Source organism: Petaurus breviceps, unplaced genomic scaffold, assembly GCF_028583685.1.
Source record: "Petaurus breviceps papuanus isolate PSGF00001 unplaced genomic scaffold, PetGlider_PUasm1.0 174, whole genome shotgun sequence".
In the NCBI taxonomy this organism is placed as follows: domain Eukaryota; kingdom Metazoa; phylum Chordata; class Mammalia; order Diprotodontia; family Petauridae; genus Petaurus; species Petaurus breviceps.
In genome coordinates, this window is record NW_027185761.1 from 44864102 (window position 1) to 44878321 (window position 14220).

The 14220-nt window shown below is 40.0% G+C and overlaps 1 protein-coding gene across 1 annotated transcript in view; it reads left to right on the forward strand.

The window, feature by feature from the left end:
• The window catches only part of TAFA4 (TAFA chemokine like family member 4), a 145136-nt gene that overhangs the window by 6381 nt on the left and 124535 nt on the right, over positions 1-14220 (forward strand). The window contains exon 2 of the mRNA XM_069084561.1: positions 47-162. Within this exon, the coding sequence (XP_068940662.1) occupies positions 47-162 (116 nt within the window). The remainder of the gene's footprint in view (positions 1-46; positions 163-14220) is intronic.

A 14220-nucleotide genomic window follows, 5' to 3' on the forward strand; every position in this document is an offset into this window, starting at 1 on the left:
CCAAAGTATTGCCCCTTCGTTGAACTCCTTCCTTTTCTGTCTTTAGGATGAGATTCTCTGCCAAATCAGTGCTGCTGTCTCATTGGCTCGTCCTGGTCTCCGTGCTAATGGTATGCAGCAAACTGTTGTCGGCCTCTAGCCATCATCTCCGGGGACACCCAGGTAGGAGCTTTAAACTCATTATGCACTACTGAGATCAATTAATCACACTCCTCCAACATCAGAGTCCACTTTTTAGCCACTGGTAATTGACCAAACTGTGGATGGTGTCTGATAACTGGGGCAAAAGATTGCAAAAATATCCGTGCAATATTTTGATGTGCCACGAGTTGACATTCTTGGCATTTTTCAGAGTGATTTGTTTGCATTTTCTCTTTTTAAATGCCTGCAGTTTTATAGTGTCTTCCCCCAAGGATTCTAGAACAAAAGGCAGCCTGTTTTTCATTTATTCTCCCAGCATCCCTCTGAAGTGGGTTGAGGTTATCAGCTAGTCTGTATTGAAATTGAATAGAATTGTTGAAAAACCAATGAAAAAGCATTTATTAGGTGCTTTCTGTGTGCCAAATGCTGCAAGCCAAGTATTGGAAATACAAAGAGAAAAATTGTGAGCATAACTCAAGTATAGGAAAGAAAGTTGCCATATTAATCCACAGTCATGCATAATAATATTAATGATGGTGATGATAATAATGCTATACAGTAAAGTGGAAAGAACAATGGCTCCTGGGTTCAGATTCCACCTCTGATATTTACCTGTGTCATTTTTGGCAAGTCACGGGCCTCAGTTTCCCCATCTGTAAAATGAGAGGGTTGGGTTAGTTGATCTCTGAGGCCTCTTGCAACTCCAGATCTTTGATCTGATGAATGACAATAACTTCACAAAAGGGACAGAGGGAGAACAAGCAATTTGATTAACATTAAAATAAAGTTTGAGACGTTTAATTTTGGCTTGATGTAAGGAAAAACAGTGCGAACTGTAAAATTGGAATGGGCTGCCTTGGAGGATTGCGGGTTCCTCATCAGAAGTCTGATCAAAATGAGATGTTATGCCTTTGGGTGTGTTGGAAAGGAAAACCCCTTCTGAGTATGGTTTAGATTGGGTAGATGGTCTCAAGGGCCAGACCCTGATAGTCTATGATTCTGAAAGGCAAGCAATTCTGATCATTTTCATGGCTGCCTGGTTCTGTGATTTTGCTATTTCTGGAGTAAGGTCCACAGGTTTTGTCATCACTAGCTCCTTTTTTTTTTTTAATTTTCCCTCTTTCTCTTACTTCCTAAATGCGCATGTGTGCTCACACACATACATGCACGCACGCAAACAACATATGCCACTTTAATCACCACTTAGAGTGACCTACATTGAGAAACTCCCCAAAGATTTATGCTTTTTCTTCCATAATTCATGGCTGTCAGCAGACTGACTGCCAAACAATTAATCTAGATCCTGAGAAACTGCAATTTACAACACGGCAGTCCCAGAAATTCTAAGACTTTTGGGTGAAAGATGTTAGCTTGATTCCTAAGCTGCGCTGTCTGTCAACTTAAAAATTGTAATGTATAACCTGGAAAGGGCTTTCCTGTGGTTTAGGGATGCTAAACATTGTGATTCCCCATCCACTTGCTGTTTCACTACAGAACACTGGAATTCGAAGGTCATAAATCATTTTGGACTCAAGTTCATTCTTTTGAAATCCTCTAAAACTCATTTTCCCCCTCGAGCTACACATTTTGATGAAGATCAAGCCAAATCATGATGGAAGTTTGAGCAAATCAGCATAAAATCAATACCATGCGGCGTTTCCAAAATGCCGACAGCCAGCAGCTTGCCCCACCATGTATCTCTAGATGACTTCCTTCTGGAAGACAAAGTGTTTTAAGTCATTAGCCTTATCTGATTAGTCTACATCGCTTTTCCTGGGTGGAGGTCGGGAGACGTGCTTGTCATCAGGCAAGGAAAACATTGCAGCCAGGCAGGTTATTAACAGCAGATTTTCAGATTTCAGAGGGCTGAGCTCGAGGGACAATGTTGAAAGGTTATTAAAACTTGAAGGAAACCGAGGACAAGGCAGAGCCTTCAGTTGATTGGGGTCAAATTCTTGCTTCATTGCTTAGCCCTTTGAATGGGAAAAATGTATCATTTCAGGGACAAATCCAGATGGGGATGACAGTGGTTTTGAGGAGGCATATAACAGTAATGAAGGAGGCAGTGTGGGGCAGTGAAAAGAATGAAAAGCTTGGAGTCCGATGAAGGGGTGACAGATCCAATCTTTGATCCTTACAAGTGAAATGACCTTGGCCAAATCACCCCCTCCCTCCCAGGGTCTCAGTTTCTCTATCTGTAAAATGGGGGATTTGGACTAGGTGGCTTTTGAGATCCCTCCCACTTCCAGAGCTAGGATACTAAGCAGTGATGAAAAGATACCTTTCAGTTTCTCTAAAGGCAAGTGCCTTATAAGAGATCTGGGTAGTCCTAGCCAAGCACTGAAGGGTGCACTGAATAGAGGAAGGGAAGGAAACAATGTCTTTTTAAGCATCTACTAAGAGACCGGTGTTGTACCAAGCCCTTTACAAATATTATCCCACAACAACTCTGCGAAGTAGGTGCTATTATTATTATTATTGCTGTTTTAAAGTTGAGGAAACTGAGGCAGAGATTAACCAATTTGTCCATGGTCACAGATCTAGTAAGTGCCTGAAGCCACATTTGAACTGATGTCTTACTGACTCCAGGTCCTGTGCTCTTTTTACTGTGTCCCCTAGCTGCCTCCAAAGCTAAGTTCATGCTATAGATTTTTTTAAAAACCTGAATTTTTGGCATAATATTCTCACTCTGTGACCTTTCTTTCTCTGTGGAAGAAAATTTCCAACACCACAATCCTAATTTAGGTCCTTATTGCTTTGTTGATGTTAGATTGTTTCAGTCATGTCTGACTTTTTGTGATCCCATATGGGGTTTTCTTGGCAAAGATATTGGAGTGGTTTGCCATTTCTTCTCCAGCTCATTTTACAGATGAGAAGACTGACGCCAGCAGGGTGAAGTGACTTACCCATAGTCACACAGCTAGTAAATGTCTGAGGCAGATTTGAACTCATGAAGATAAGTCTTCCTAACTCCAAGACAGGCATGCTATCCACTCTGTCACCTAGTTGCCTTTATCACTTTATGCTTAGATTATTAGAATAATCTAATTGTTCATTAATCCTGGCTCTGTGATTTATTACCTGTGTAAACATGGAAAACTCTTTTAACCTTTCTGGGCCACAGTTTCCTCATCTGTAAAATGAGATAATTGGACTAGACGGGCTATAGCGTCCCTTCCAGCTGGACAGCTTTGATCCTGATCCAAATTCCTCTTTCTCTCTTCCTCCTACTTCTCCCTTCCTCCTCTTTCCCTCTCTCCCTTACTCCTTCTCCTCCCACTCCTCCTTCCCCCAACTTTCCAGTTTGATCCTTTAGCTTAATCTTCCCAAACCACCACTATGATTGTGCCACTTCTCTGATCAAAACTTTCCTTGATTCCTACTGTCTACTCAATAAACCTGAATCTTTGAGTTCTCCACTGGGCCCCAACTTACCTTATTTCCTCCCAGGCCCCCATTTTTTCTAATTAGTCTGGACTAAACATTCCTCTGTTCATGGGACTTTGGGATAGTCCCTTTGTCAGCTCTAGAGCTTGGATCTGATGGTCCTGCAGACACATCCTTCAAGACCTAGTTCAGTTTGTAAGCCCTACCATGATGCCTCCCCTTGTCCCCTAGTCAGGAATATTCTTTTTCCTGGGCTCCCATGGCATTTAGTTTGGTTTCTCTTAGGACGCTCATCCCATGGCACTTCGTGCTATAGATATTTACATGTCTTCCTTAGATTGTAAACTCTGTGAGGGCAGGGACCATGATCTGTACAACTTTGTGTCCTGTACAGTAGCAAGCCCATTGCTCTACCCATAGTAAATGATTAATAAGCTTTTGTTGAAGGAATGAATAATAATCACATGGTGATTTTTTTAAAATGGCAAAACTGCCTAGGAATGACCAACCTAGTCATCAAAATGTTGCCCAGTGTGTGCAAAACAGAACATCTCGTGGTGTAGTAGACAGAATCTGGACTTGGAACCTGCAGCTGTAGTTCCTCCTCTGGAAAATGAGGGAGTTGGACTCAATGACCTTTATTAATAATAATAACAAGTAGCATTTGTAAGGCTTTTTAAGGTTTGCAAAATGCTTTACATGTGATCTCATTTGATCCTCACAATAACTCTGGTAGGTAAGTGCTATTATTATCCCCATTTTACAGATGAGGAAACTGAAGCAAACAGAGGTTAAATGACTTTCCCAGGGTCCCACAGCTAGTAAGTGTCTGAGGCTGGATTTGAACTTGGGTCTTTCTGATAATATATAGCTTCCTTCTAATATCCTTTCTGACTATAAATCTGTGATTGTGCTTTAATGACTTAGATAATAGTGCTAAGACTTTGGGAACATCCTGTATATAGAACTGATGCAAAATGAAGTGAACAGAGGCAGGAAAGTCATATAACACAATGGCTAAAGTAATGTAATTGAACTCAAAGATGGAACTGGATGCTAATGACCAGCTTTGGAAAGGAGGAAAGACAATGCCCTCCTTTCACTGGGGAGGACGGGGCAGGATGGAGATGGAATGCTGCACATGGTCTCTGTCATATCTGTTGATTATGTTTACCTCTTTTTTTTTTATTTCAAGAGAACCCTCCCTGGGTGGGGGAGAGGTTTATTTAGAAATGATAGTGATGGCAGAAACAAAATTTGAAGGAAAAAAATAACTATGTGGGACATATGTATACATATATATATATACATGCACACACACACACACACACATATATATACACACACTCAAACATACTCACATCTCTCTCTTTTTCTCCCAATGTCCATCTCTGTTTCCATCTTCATGTATATATCTATTTCCATGTCTATGTCTATGTCTACATCTTTATATCTCTTTTCAGGGAAACTAGATGGTATGAAATTCCAATTGGTTTTGGAAGGGGGTAATAACATTAATTATGGGCAGCTAGGTGGCACCATAGTGGGTAGAGCTCTGGGCCAGGGATCAGGAAGACCTAAGTTTAAATCCAGCCCCAGATACTTATTAGCTGTGAGATCCTGGGTAAGTCACTTAACCTTTGTTTGCCTCAGTTTTCTTATCTGTAAAATGAGCTGGAGAAGGAAATGGCAAACTACTCTGGTATCTTTGCCAAGAAAACCCCAAATAAGGTCACGAAGAGTGAATGACTGTTGAACAATAATAACAATAACATTAATTACATTGTAGTCACTAGGATACTTGACTGCTTGAGTGGATACATCCTGTTATCAGTTTAGCTGTCCTTTCCTGGCTGCTCCCTTGAATTCCCTTTTGCTTTGCATGGGTACCAGCTCAGTCCTTAAGGGATCCACGGATCACCCCTGGCTCTTCATGCATAGCTCACCTTCTTTTCAGACCATATATTACCTGGCTGCTAACTCTTGTGTCCTGTTGGGTACAAAAGTTGTTGGTGGAAAGAAGTGCTATAAATTAGAAAGAGAGTGTTGTAAAGTAGACTGAGAACCTGCATCCTAACCTAGAGATCCAAGGAAGGTTTTCACTTCTTGATTATTAGCAAAACTTTACAGGACAGTTTCTGATATAATTCTTTTTCAAGCTGATGAGCTGGAACCCATCTATATATCTGTATCATTGATACAACTAAATGCTGTGTTTTTTCTTTCTGATTTCACAACTGTATAGAAGGAAAGTAAATTTCCAGAGTGAGAAGTTTCCCCAATACGCATTGGAACACTCAGATACCACCACCGATTTCAACTATTTAATTGAATTCAACAAACATCTAGTAAGTGTCCATAGTATGCAAAGCACTGTGGTTGGCAATGGGGTTATAAAGGCCCTGTCTGGCATTTAAGTCTCTTTACAACCTGGCTGATTCCTGCCTTTCCAGTCTTATGCCACATTTCACCGCATAGTTGTTGCACCCTATTTTTTCAGTCCAAAACTTGGTTTATCACCTTTCATCACATAATAATCCCATAATTCTGTTCATCACACCACTTAAAAGGTAAACAGAACAGCAATGTATTCACCAGTGCTATATGGATACAAATTTATCTCTTGCTGAATTCTCAGCACACATAGTCACTATTCAATTTTAGCATATATTTACGAGTATTTCATGCATACTAATCTTGCACCAACAGTTTAGTAATAAATGATTTTTAAGTAATACCAGCACTAGCACATTAAAAAAAAAGTTCATATAATGATTGGGACCCATTTTTTTTGCAAAAACATTTGGCATAAAATCTGTGATGATTATGCAGTTAAATATGGTTCTTTCCTCACCTCTGTGTACTTTCTCATCTAGGTATACCAGAGATTGTTCTAGTAAGCAACAATAGCAAAAGTTCCTGAACTTGCTACTCCATTTCCCATCTCCATGGCTTTGCCCTGGCCATCTCTTATTCTTGAAATCTCTGCCTCTTTACCTCTAGCTTTCAGTTTCTCTGTCTTCCTTCAAGACTTAGCCACCTTCTACAGCAGGCCTGGTCCCCTTCCCCTCTCCCTTCTTGGATTACTTCCCATCTCTTCCACATGTATCTTCTATGTGTCTAGTTACTTACATATTTTCTTCCCCATTAGAATGTAAGCTTCTTGAGGACAGGTAGAGTTTTGAGGGTTTGTTTTTTTTTGCCATTTCTTTATATCCCCAGCATTTAGCACAGTGCTTGGTACATAGGTAAGCACTTATTAAATATTCATTGTGGTCGTCATTTGATTAGAGATGCAGTATTGGGGTGGTAACTGATTGAACATGGGGAATAATGGGAAAGGAAGAATCAAAGATGATTCTGTATTTGGGAACCTTGGTGATCTCCAACAAGAGGGGAGACAGCACAAGGGGTCAGATAATGAGTTCTCTTCTGGGTCAGGATGGGACTTGAGACCTCTAGACCAGGAAGAAATCATCAAGGATTAGTTACAACTGTGTATGAGGTAAATTCACAACAGCATCACGAAGGCCTTGTAATCAATGACAGAATTTAATCCAAATCATAAGAGTCAGAGAACGCTCTTTTTTGGAGAAGATTGCTGGGACTTTTTGTATCCAGAGTTGGGAGGTAAGTGCTATAGGAAAAGTGGAAAAGCAGTTTTTAAAAATATGTATGCCAAGGAAGTTTTATTTGCTATCACTCCCAAATTAGAGCGAGCAAGGAAGGGGCCTTATTTTTGGCAGCTGGTGATGTTGGACAGTCCTAATCGTAACAATGATAATGATGAAAATAGCTGACATTTGCATATGTGCTTTATGGCTTGCAAAACATGCCCCATACATTTTGCTATTTGATAGGATTTAGGGTATGCTTTGTCATTTATTAGGATAGGTATGATTCGTCCAGTGGAAAACATGCATTCCATTTTGTTGGGCTGGGTTTGAGGGCAGTCTTTCTTAAAAGCGTTAATTCCTAAGAGAAAAACAGCAAATATTCTTTTTGCAGAAGAAAAGCTCTCCCCTGTAGGCCTTTATTATTCTACATAAAAATGACAACATTTAACACTTGAGCAGAGGTCAGGAACTAGGCCTTTAATGAGAAGCTCCCGAAAAGGTCAGAGATCAAAGGGGCAGGCCTTTTTTGGGTGGGTGCTGGGGCCAGCTAGGGAATGGAGGGCTGAGGCTGAATTCCCAAAGCTTTTTGAACAGCTGCTGTTGGGCCTATTTCAGGAGCATGTACCACCAGGCATCTATCACTAGAGGGAAGCAAACATCCCTAAATCTGAACATCCATCTCATATAGCAGAGTTCAAAGATTTACAAGGTTTATAACAACTGGCCATTTTAGAATGGATTTCTTAAAAAAGTGTTCAATCCAGAAGGGATTTAATGAGGCTGGGAAACATTTAGACATCCTTCTCCACCCCTTCCCCATTATGCTGTATTTGTTTTGTTTATGCTTATATTTGCTCAAATCATCTCCCCATTTTGAATACAGACTCATTGAGGACCAGATTGGTTTTCTGTATTTGAGCATCTAGCGCAGGGACCAGAATGGAGTGGGTACTACAGAGAATGTTTGCTGACTTTTTGATGGAATGATTGCTAAGGTCTGTATCTGTTCCTGTTAAGAGCTGCATCATTTCAAAATCAGAAACTTTGGAGACCTACTTAATTAAGTTCAACTTAGCTGTTGACTGTCTTGTAGAGATTTCTTTCCTCTTTACCTGGTTCCATTAAAACAGAGGGAGAGAGACGTGTTTCTGCTCTAGTTTTTAAGAGGGAGCTATTGGGGCCAGGGCAGATTAGCCCCATAGAACTTGAGGCCTTGTGTGCTAGCCCTCTCTAGCCTCACTGGGCCTCTGTAAAGTGAGGAGATCAGACTAGATGAATCCTCTAGTTCTAGATATGTTTCTTTGGTTTTAAGGGATCCTAGGAATAAATTAGAATGAATTAAGGCTTTAGTGGACATTAGAAGTCATTTATTTCAACTCTTCATTTTGTAATTGAAGAAGCTAGGGTACAGAGAGGCATAATGCTAATGGTAATTTGAAGATCTTCCCTGCCCCTTAATAGCCAAACCATATGGAGCTCATAGTGGGAGGAGTTTGCTGAAAAGGTGGAGCAGGAAAGAGCAGAGGAGAGCATGCACAGAGCTGGGAGCAGACAGAGTTCAGGCAGAACAACAAGCTGAGAGAAGGGCATTTTTGCTTAAGGGAACCTGTTTTGTTTTGTTGGTCTGATGGAGGGAAGGATTGGGGATGTCAGTGTTTGCTGGTTATATGTACCAACTCCTTGGTTGCTATGATGGATTTGACTTTCTGGTGTTGAGATTGGCTTTCTGCTGTCTGAATAAATGTTTTGTTTCTGTCTTCTATGTGAAGAGTCTGTTACATTTTGTGATTCAGAATTATACCAGTATATTCATAACAGTTGTGGGCACTGTAAATATTGAATTGGCATTATAAGAGGTACATGACTTATTCAGTGTTACATAGCTAATGAATGATCAATGTGGGATATGAACCCAGTTCTCCTCTGTCCAAGTCCTGGGCTCTGTCCACTCTAATTTCTCTAAGGATTAAAGCTACATCACTTCGCCTTCCATTCTTTCTTCTCTTCCTTCTACCTTTCAGTGAATAAGGGTAGAAGTCTCTACGAAACTATTCTAAGCTTGAGGGAAGGAAACACCTCCCAACAATTAGAGCTCTCTTAAAGTGGAATTGGCTGTCCCAGGAGAGAGTGGTATGAATTCAGGTCAATTTAAAAAGCATTTATTAAGCACTTATGTGTTCTAGGTACTGGTAATACAAAGATAGAAACATAAGAGTTCTTGAATTTTGCATCAGATGCTTATTTGCTGTGTTACATTAAATAAGTTAGTTGCCTTTTCTGTATCCCAGTTTTCTCTTCTGCAAAAATGGGGATAATAATGGGGGATAACCTCACAAGGTTGTTGTGAGGATCGAATTAAATAATAATATATCTGTTGTAGCCCATCCAAGGCAGGGCAGCCAGGTTCTTAGAAGGTGCTTACTACTTCTCCCCTCTGTCTTCTAAGGGTAATTCTGACCAGCTGTAATTTTGCTCACAAGCCCCCCACTGGTGGTGCTCCTTATTACCAATCAAGGCAAGAATCAGCTGAACTCCATTAGCTTTTGAAAAGGGGATATACTGAGTAGTGGTATCAATGATTGGTATAAAACAATTGCCTCCAAACCTAGTGTGTGTACTCTCTCCTTGAGCATAAATAGTCATTGGGGAGAGTGGGCTCAAACTTACAGCACAGTGGTAGCAAAGCACATGTAGAGAGAAGGTACCTGATACGTGGCCCTTGAAGTTGTTTTCTCTTCTTGTAGAGTCCTCGAGAGCTTCCTGCTGTCTAGTTAACTACCTGGGGCCCAAGAGACAGTGCCTCTGTTCAGTCTCTGAAATGTGGGATCTTATTCTGTGAAAACAGTCACACATGAGTGATTGTTTTCCCATATAGGCATTTCATCTGTTGTCAGCCACTACTACTCTGGTGGCCGGTACTACATGTCTGGTTGTCAGAGGGACTTCTTATAGGAATCTCAGATTTCCCAGACCAGGTCACCTGGAAACTGGTAATCAAAATATTTATTTATTTAATTTGGGAAAGAATAAACACAATAGAAACAAAGGTGTCACGAGTTCCTGTAGAGCCCTCTTTACCCTCCGCACCCCAGAAACTTAAAACTTAAGGCAGCCCTTCTTACTCAAAGCCCCCCCAGGGAAGAATCTGAGAGATGGGCAGGCTGGCTCAGTTTCAGCTCAACACTTTCTCAGTCGTTGGTTCTTTTTTTCTCTGCAGTTAATTAGAAGGCTTTGCATCACCACACAATAAAAACCCTTTGGTCACTCATGACTAAAAGTAATCTCATCAGAGTTTCTTTGTGGCTGGGTTGGAAAGAGGCTCTAAGGTCTGGGGCCCAATTAGTCCATCCTCCCCACCCCTTTACACATGAAAAACCCTTTGTCAACATTAAATGCTATAGAAATATTATTATTATTATTTTGGGAGAAATAGCATATACAGAGACGAGTAAATATAACATATACACAAAATAAATATGGCTTTTTTGGGGGGGAGGAGTAGAGAGAGAGAAAGAACACTAAGAAGTGAGAGAAGCAAGAAAGGCCTTTTGCAGGAGGTAACAATGGAGCCAAGTCTGGAAGGGATCATCTAGAAAGTCCAAGAGACAAAGATGAGAAGACATTCCAGGCATAGGGGACAGCCTGCCCAAAGGAAGAGAGAAGAGAAATGGAACGTCATACATGGGCATTGGTGAGGAGGCCAGTTTGGTTAGACAATGGAGTGTATGAGGCAGAATTATGTGGAACCAACCTGACCTGAGCTTTCTGGCTCATTGGACATCATCAAGCAAAGGTCAAGGTTGTTAAAGAGAGAATTCCTTTTCAAGTTGAATGGGACTAGATCAGGGGTTCTTAAAAGTCATTTTTTAAAATTACTAAAGTTTATGTTTATTTTTAGTTTACAACATTCATTTCCACACGATTTTGAGTTACAATTTTTCTCCCAGTCTTTCCTCTATCCACCACCCCAAGAACAGCGATCCCACTGAATACCCCCTCTCCCAATTTGCTCTCTCCTATGTCCTCCCCCATTCCCCATCTAACTTTCCAGTAGGGCAAGATGGATCTCCATACCCCAGTGCCTGTATTTCCCAGTGCATGTAAATCATAATAATAATACTTTTTTAAATATTTGATTTTAAAACTTTGAATTCCAGATTCTTTCCCTTCTTCCCTTGTCTCCCACCCTTACTGGGAAGATAAGCAATTCAATATAGGTTGTACATGTGTAATTACTCAAAACATTTTCATAGTAGATATATTGTGAAAGACTATATTTCCCTCCATCCTATCCCGCTCATCCCCCAATTTTAAAAGTCATTTAAAAATATATCATAGACCCTTTTGGTAGTTTGGTGATGCCCAGAAACCCCCTCAGAATATCTGTTGCCTATATTCATAAGTGAAGCAAATGATATATTTCAGTTAGAAGCTGGTGAAACTGAAGATGTAATTTTTTTCCCCATCCAAGTTCATGGACTCTCCATGATTTAAATCTATCCATAGACTTCTTGGCTGGGGCCAGGGGTGGTGATGGCAGGATTGTGGTGTACTGTCTCCAGGTAAAGAATCCCTAGATGGCTGTTGAAGATCCTGTGATTTTGGGTTATTTTTTGCTTCACTGAGATGGCTATGTGGCTTGAATTAACTGAATAATTGCCTAGACCTTTGCCACATAAACCCGTTTTTCTCCTGTAGTGCTGAGATATTAGGGGTCATACTGATCCAGGCTTTATTTGCAGAAACTTATTAACCTTGTTAAATAGTTTTGTTTTAAAGGAATGTTGTAAAGATTATTTAGAGTAAAACAATTAGATGGTCAACTTGGGATACATTGAAGGGGAAACGAAGACTCTCTTCAATTTGTAAGATCGCTTTGAGAATTTTTTTTATTGTGTGTATATCTTTGACTGTCAAGTGGAAGACTGAGGCATCAAGGGATCAGCCATTATTTAACTTTCTTTAATACCCTGTTTGCCTTCTGACTCACTCCTCTTCATCCTTTTGTTTACTCTTGTCTTGGACCTGTCTTCTTCCTAGTACTCAGGGTAGGAAAAAACAATGTTTATTTTAAAGAAGCTTGTATTGCAGTCTTGGTCAGGTTTTCTTTGCATGCATTTTTCTAAGTTTCAGTTCTCTTGCTGACCCTGGGGGGAAATTGAATGTCTAGAGTAGGTACTGATTCCAGGAGAGGTGTTCAATTCAGCTGCATGAAAGAATGGAAAATGGTTGGGAATAGGGTCTTCTTAAATCTGGCAGTGAAAATGGTAGAGGAAATAGAATCATCTGGGACTAAAATCCATAAAGAAAATCAGAAGATCATAGAGTTAGACCTAGATAGATGTTAAGGACCACTGAGTTCAATCCCGGGAAAACTGAGGTTCAGAGAGGTTAATTGACTTGCCCATGGTCAAATAGCTATGAAATATCTGAGGTAGGATTTGAATCCAGATCTTGATTTCATGTCAGTCACTCTATCCATTATATCACACTGCTCCTTTAGTATTTTAATAGATTAGTAATGGTACTTATTTTTTTCTTAGATGCAACTGATGAACCATCTATATCTTGTCATCATGTCTTCATTGAATTAGCAAGCATTTATCAATTACATACAATGTATGGCCCAGACACTCTGAGATGTTGGGTATACAGAGACAAAAATGAAAAATCCCTCCCCTGAAGGAACTTATATCTTATTAATCAATAAACAGATAAATCAATCAAAAGACAAAAATGAAAGTCCCAGCCCTGAAGGAGCTTACATTCAGATGAGGAAATGAGGCCAAGCAACTTGTCCAGAAGTTAGTAGGTGTGTGAAGTGGGGTTTGATTCACTTCAAGGTCATTGCTTTATCTATTTATTATGCCAATATATAACTCATTACTGGAAGAATAATAGAAATAAATTAAGAAAAGGTTGAGAACAATCTTTGAATGACAGAACCTCCATTGGCTACTAAGAAAAATGAGGAAATACTTAACCATTAAGAGGGAAATCAAGGTGGATGATCACACCCTTCCTTGAGGCCCGTGACAGTACTGAAATCTTGAGCCATATGGACAATATATCTGATTAAAAACAGATTCACATTTCTTTCATGTTGGGAGTATCTAATTACATCAGTGAAACAGCCTCAATGACTTATTCTTTATCAAAGCTATGTCCCCATGATATTCTACAAACTAATCTCCTTGAGGTCAGGGACAATGCGTTACTCATTTAATATCCTCTTAGGATCCATTTAGTTCCTTACAACAAGTAGGTTTCAATAAATATTTCCAATCAATGTAGAAGTTTCCCTTAGATGATAAGCTCTTTGAGGGCAGGAACCATTTTCCCCTTTTGTTGTGTCCCACATAACACATAGTAGGTACTCACTAGAGGCCTGGAATTGACTTGACATGAAAGACCATAGTACTATAAATTTCAAGCTGTCATCTAGTCCAATGACCTCATTTTAAAGATGAGGAAAATGTGGGCTTGGAGAGGCCTTTAGCTCATTTGATCTTGGCCATGAGGAAACTGAAGCACTTTGGGGACAGCATCTGTTTCGATACAACACCCTAGCATAATGCCTGGAACCTAGCAGGAGAGAGATTGAGTGACTTGCTGGAAATGATTCAGGAAAGAAATGATGGAGCTTCCCATTAGAACCCAGGCTCTTGAATGCCACATCGTGTGCTATTTTCAGTCCCACTTCAGGGACTTTCTAATGCTGTGACTTTTTTTAACTTCCCCCTCCACTCCCTACTTTCTTCTAGATCAGGGGGTTTTAGCCTTTTTATGTGTATCATGGACCACTTAGGCAGTCCTGTGAAGTCCATGGACTTCTCATAATAATGATTAAAAATATGTAACATTAATAATAGGGTTGCTAAGGAGACCAATTATATTGAAAAACATTTATCAAAATATTAAAAAAAAAGGTTCACAGACTCCAGGTTAAGAATCCCTGTTTTAGATGAACATTCCACTTCTACACCTCTAACAGTTCAATCAGTCCAGCTTGTGTTTTTGTGGTTCCAGATGGTGTACAAAGTATTGACAATGATGGTATTTTCTTTTGTAAATA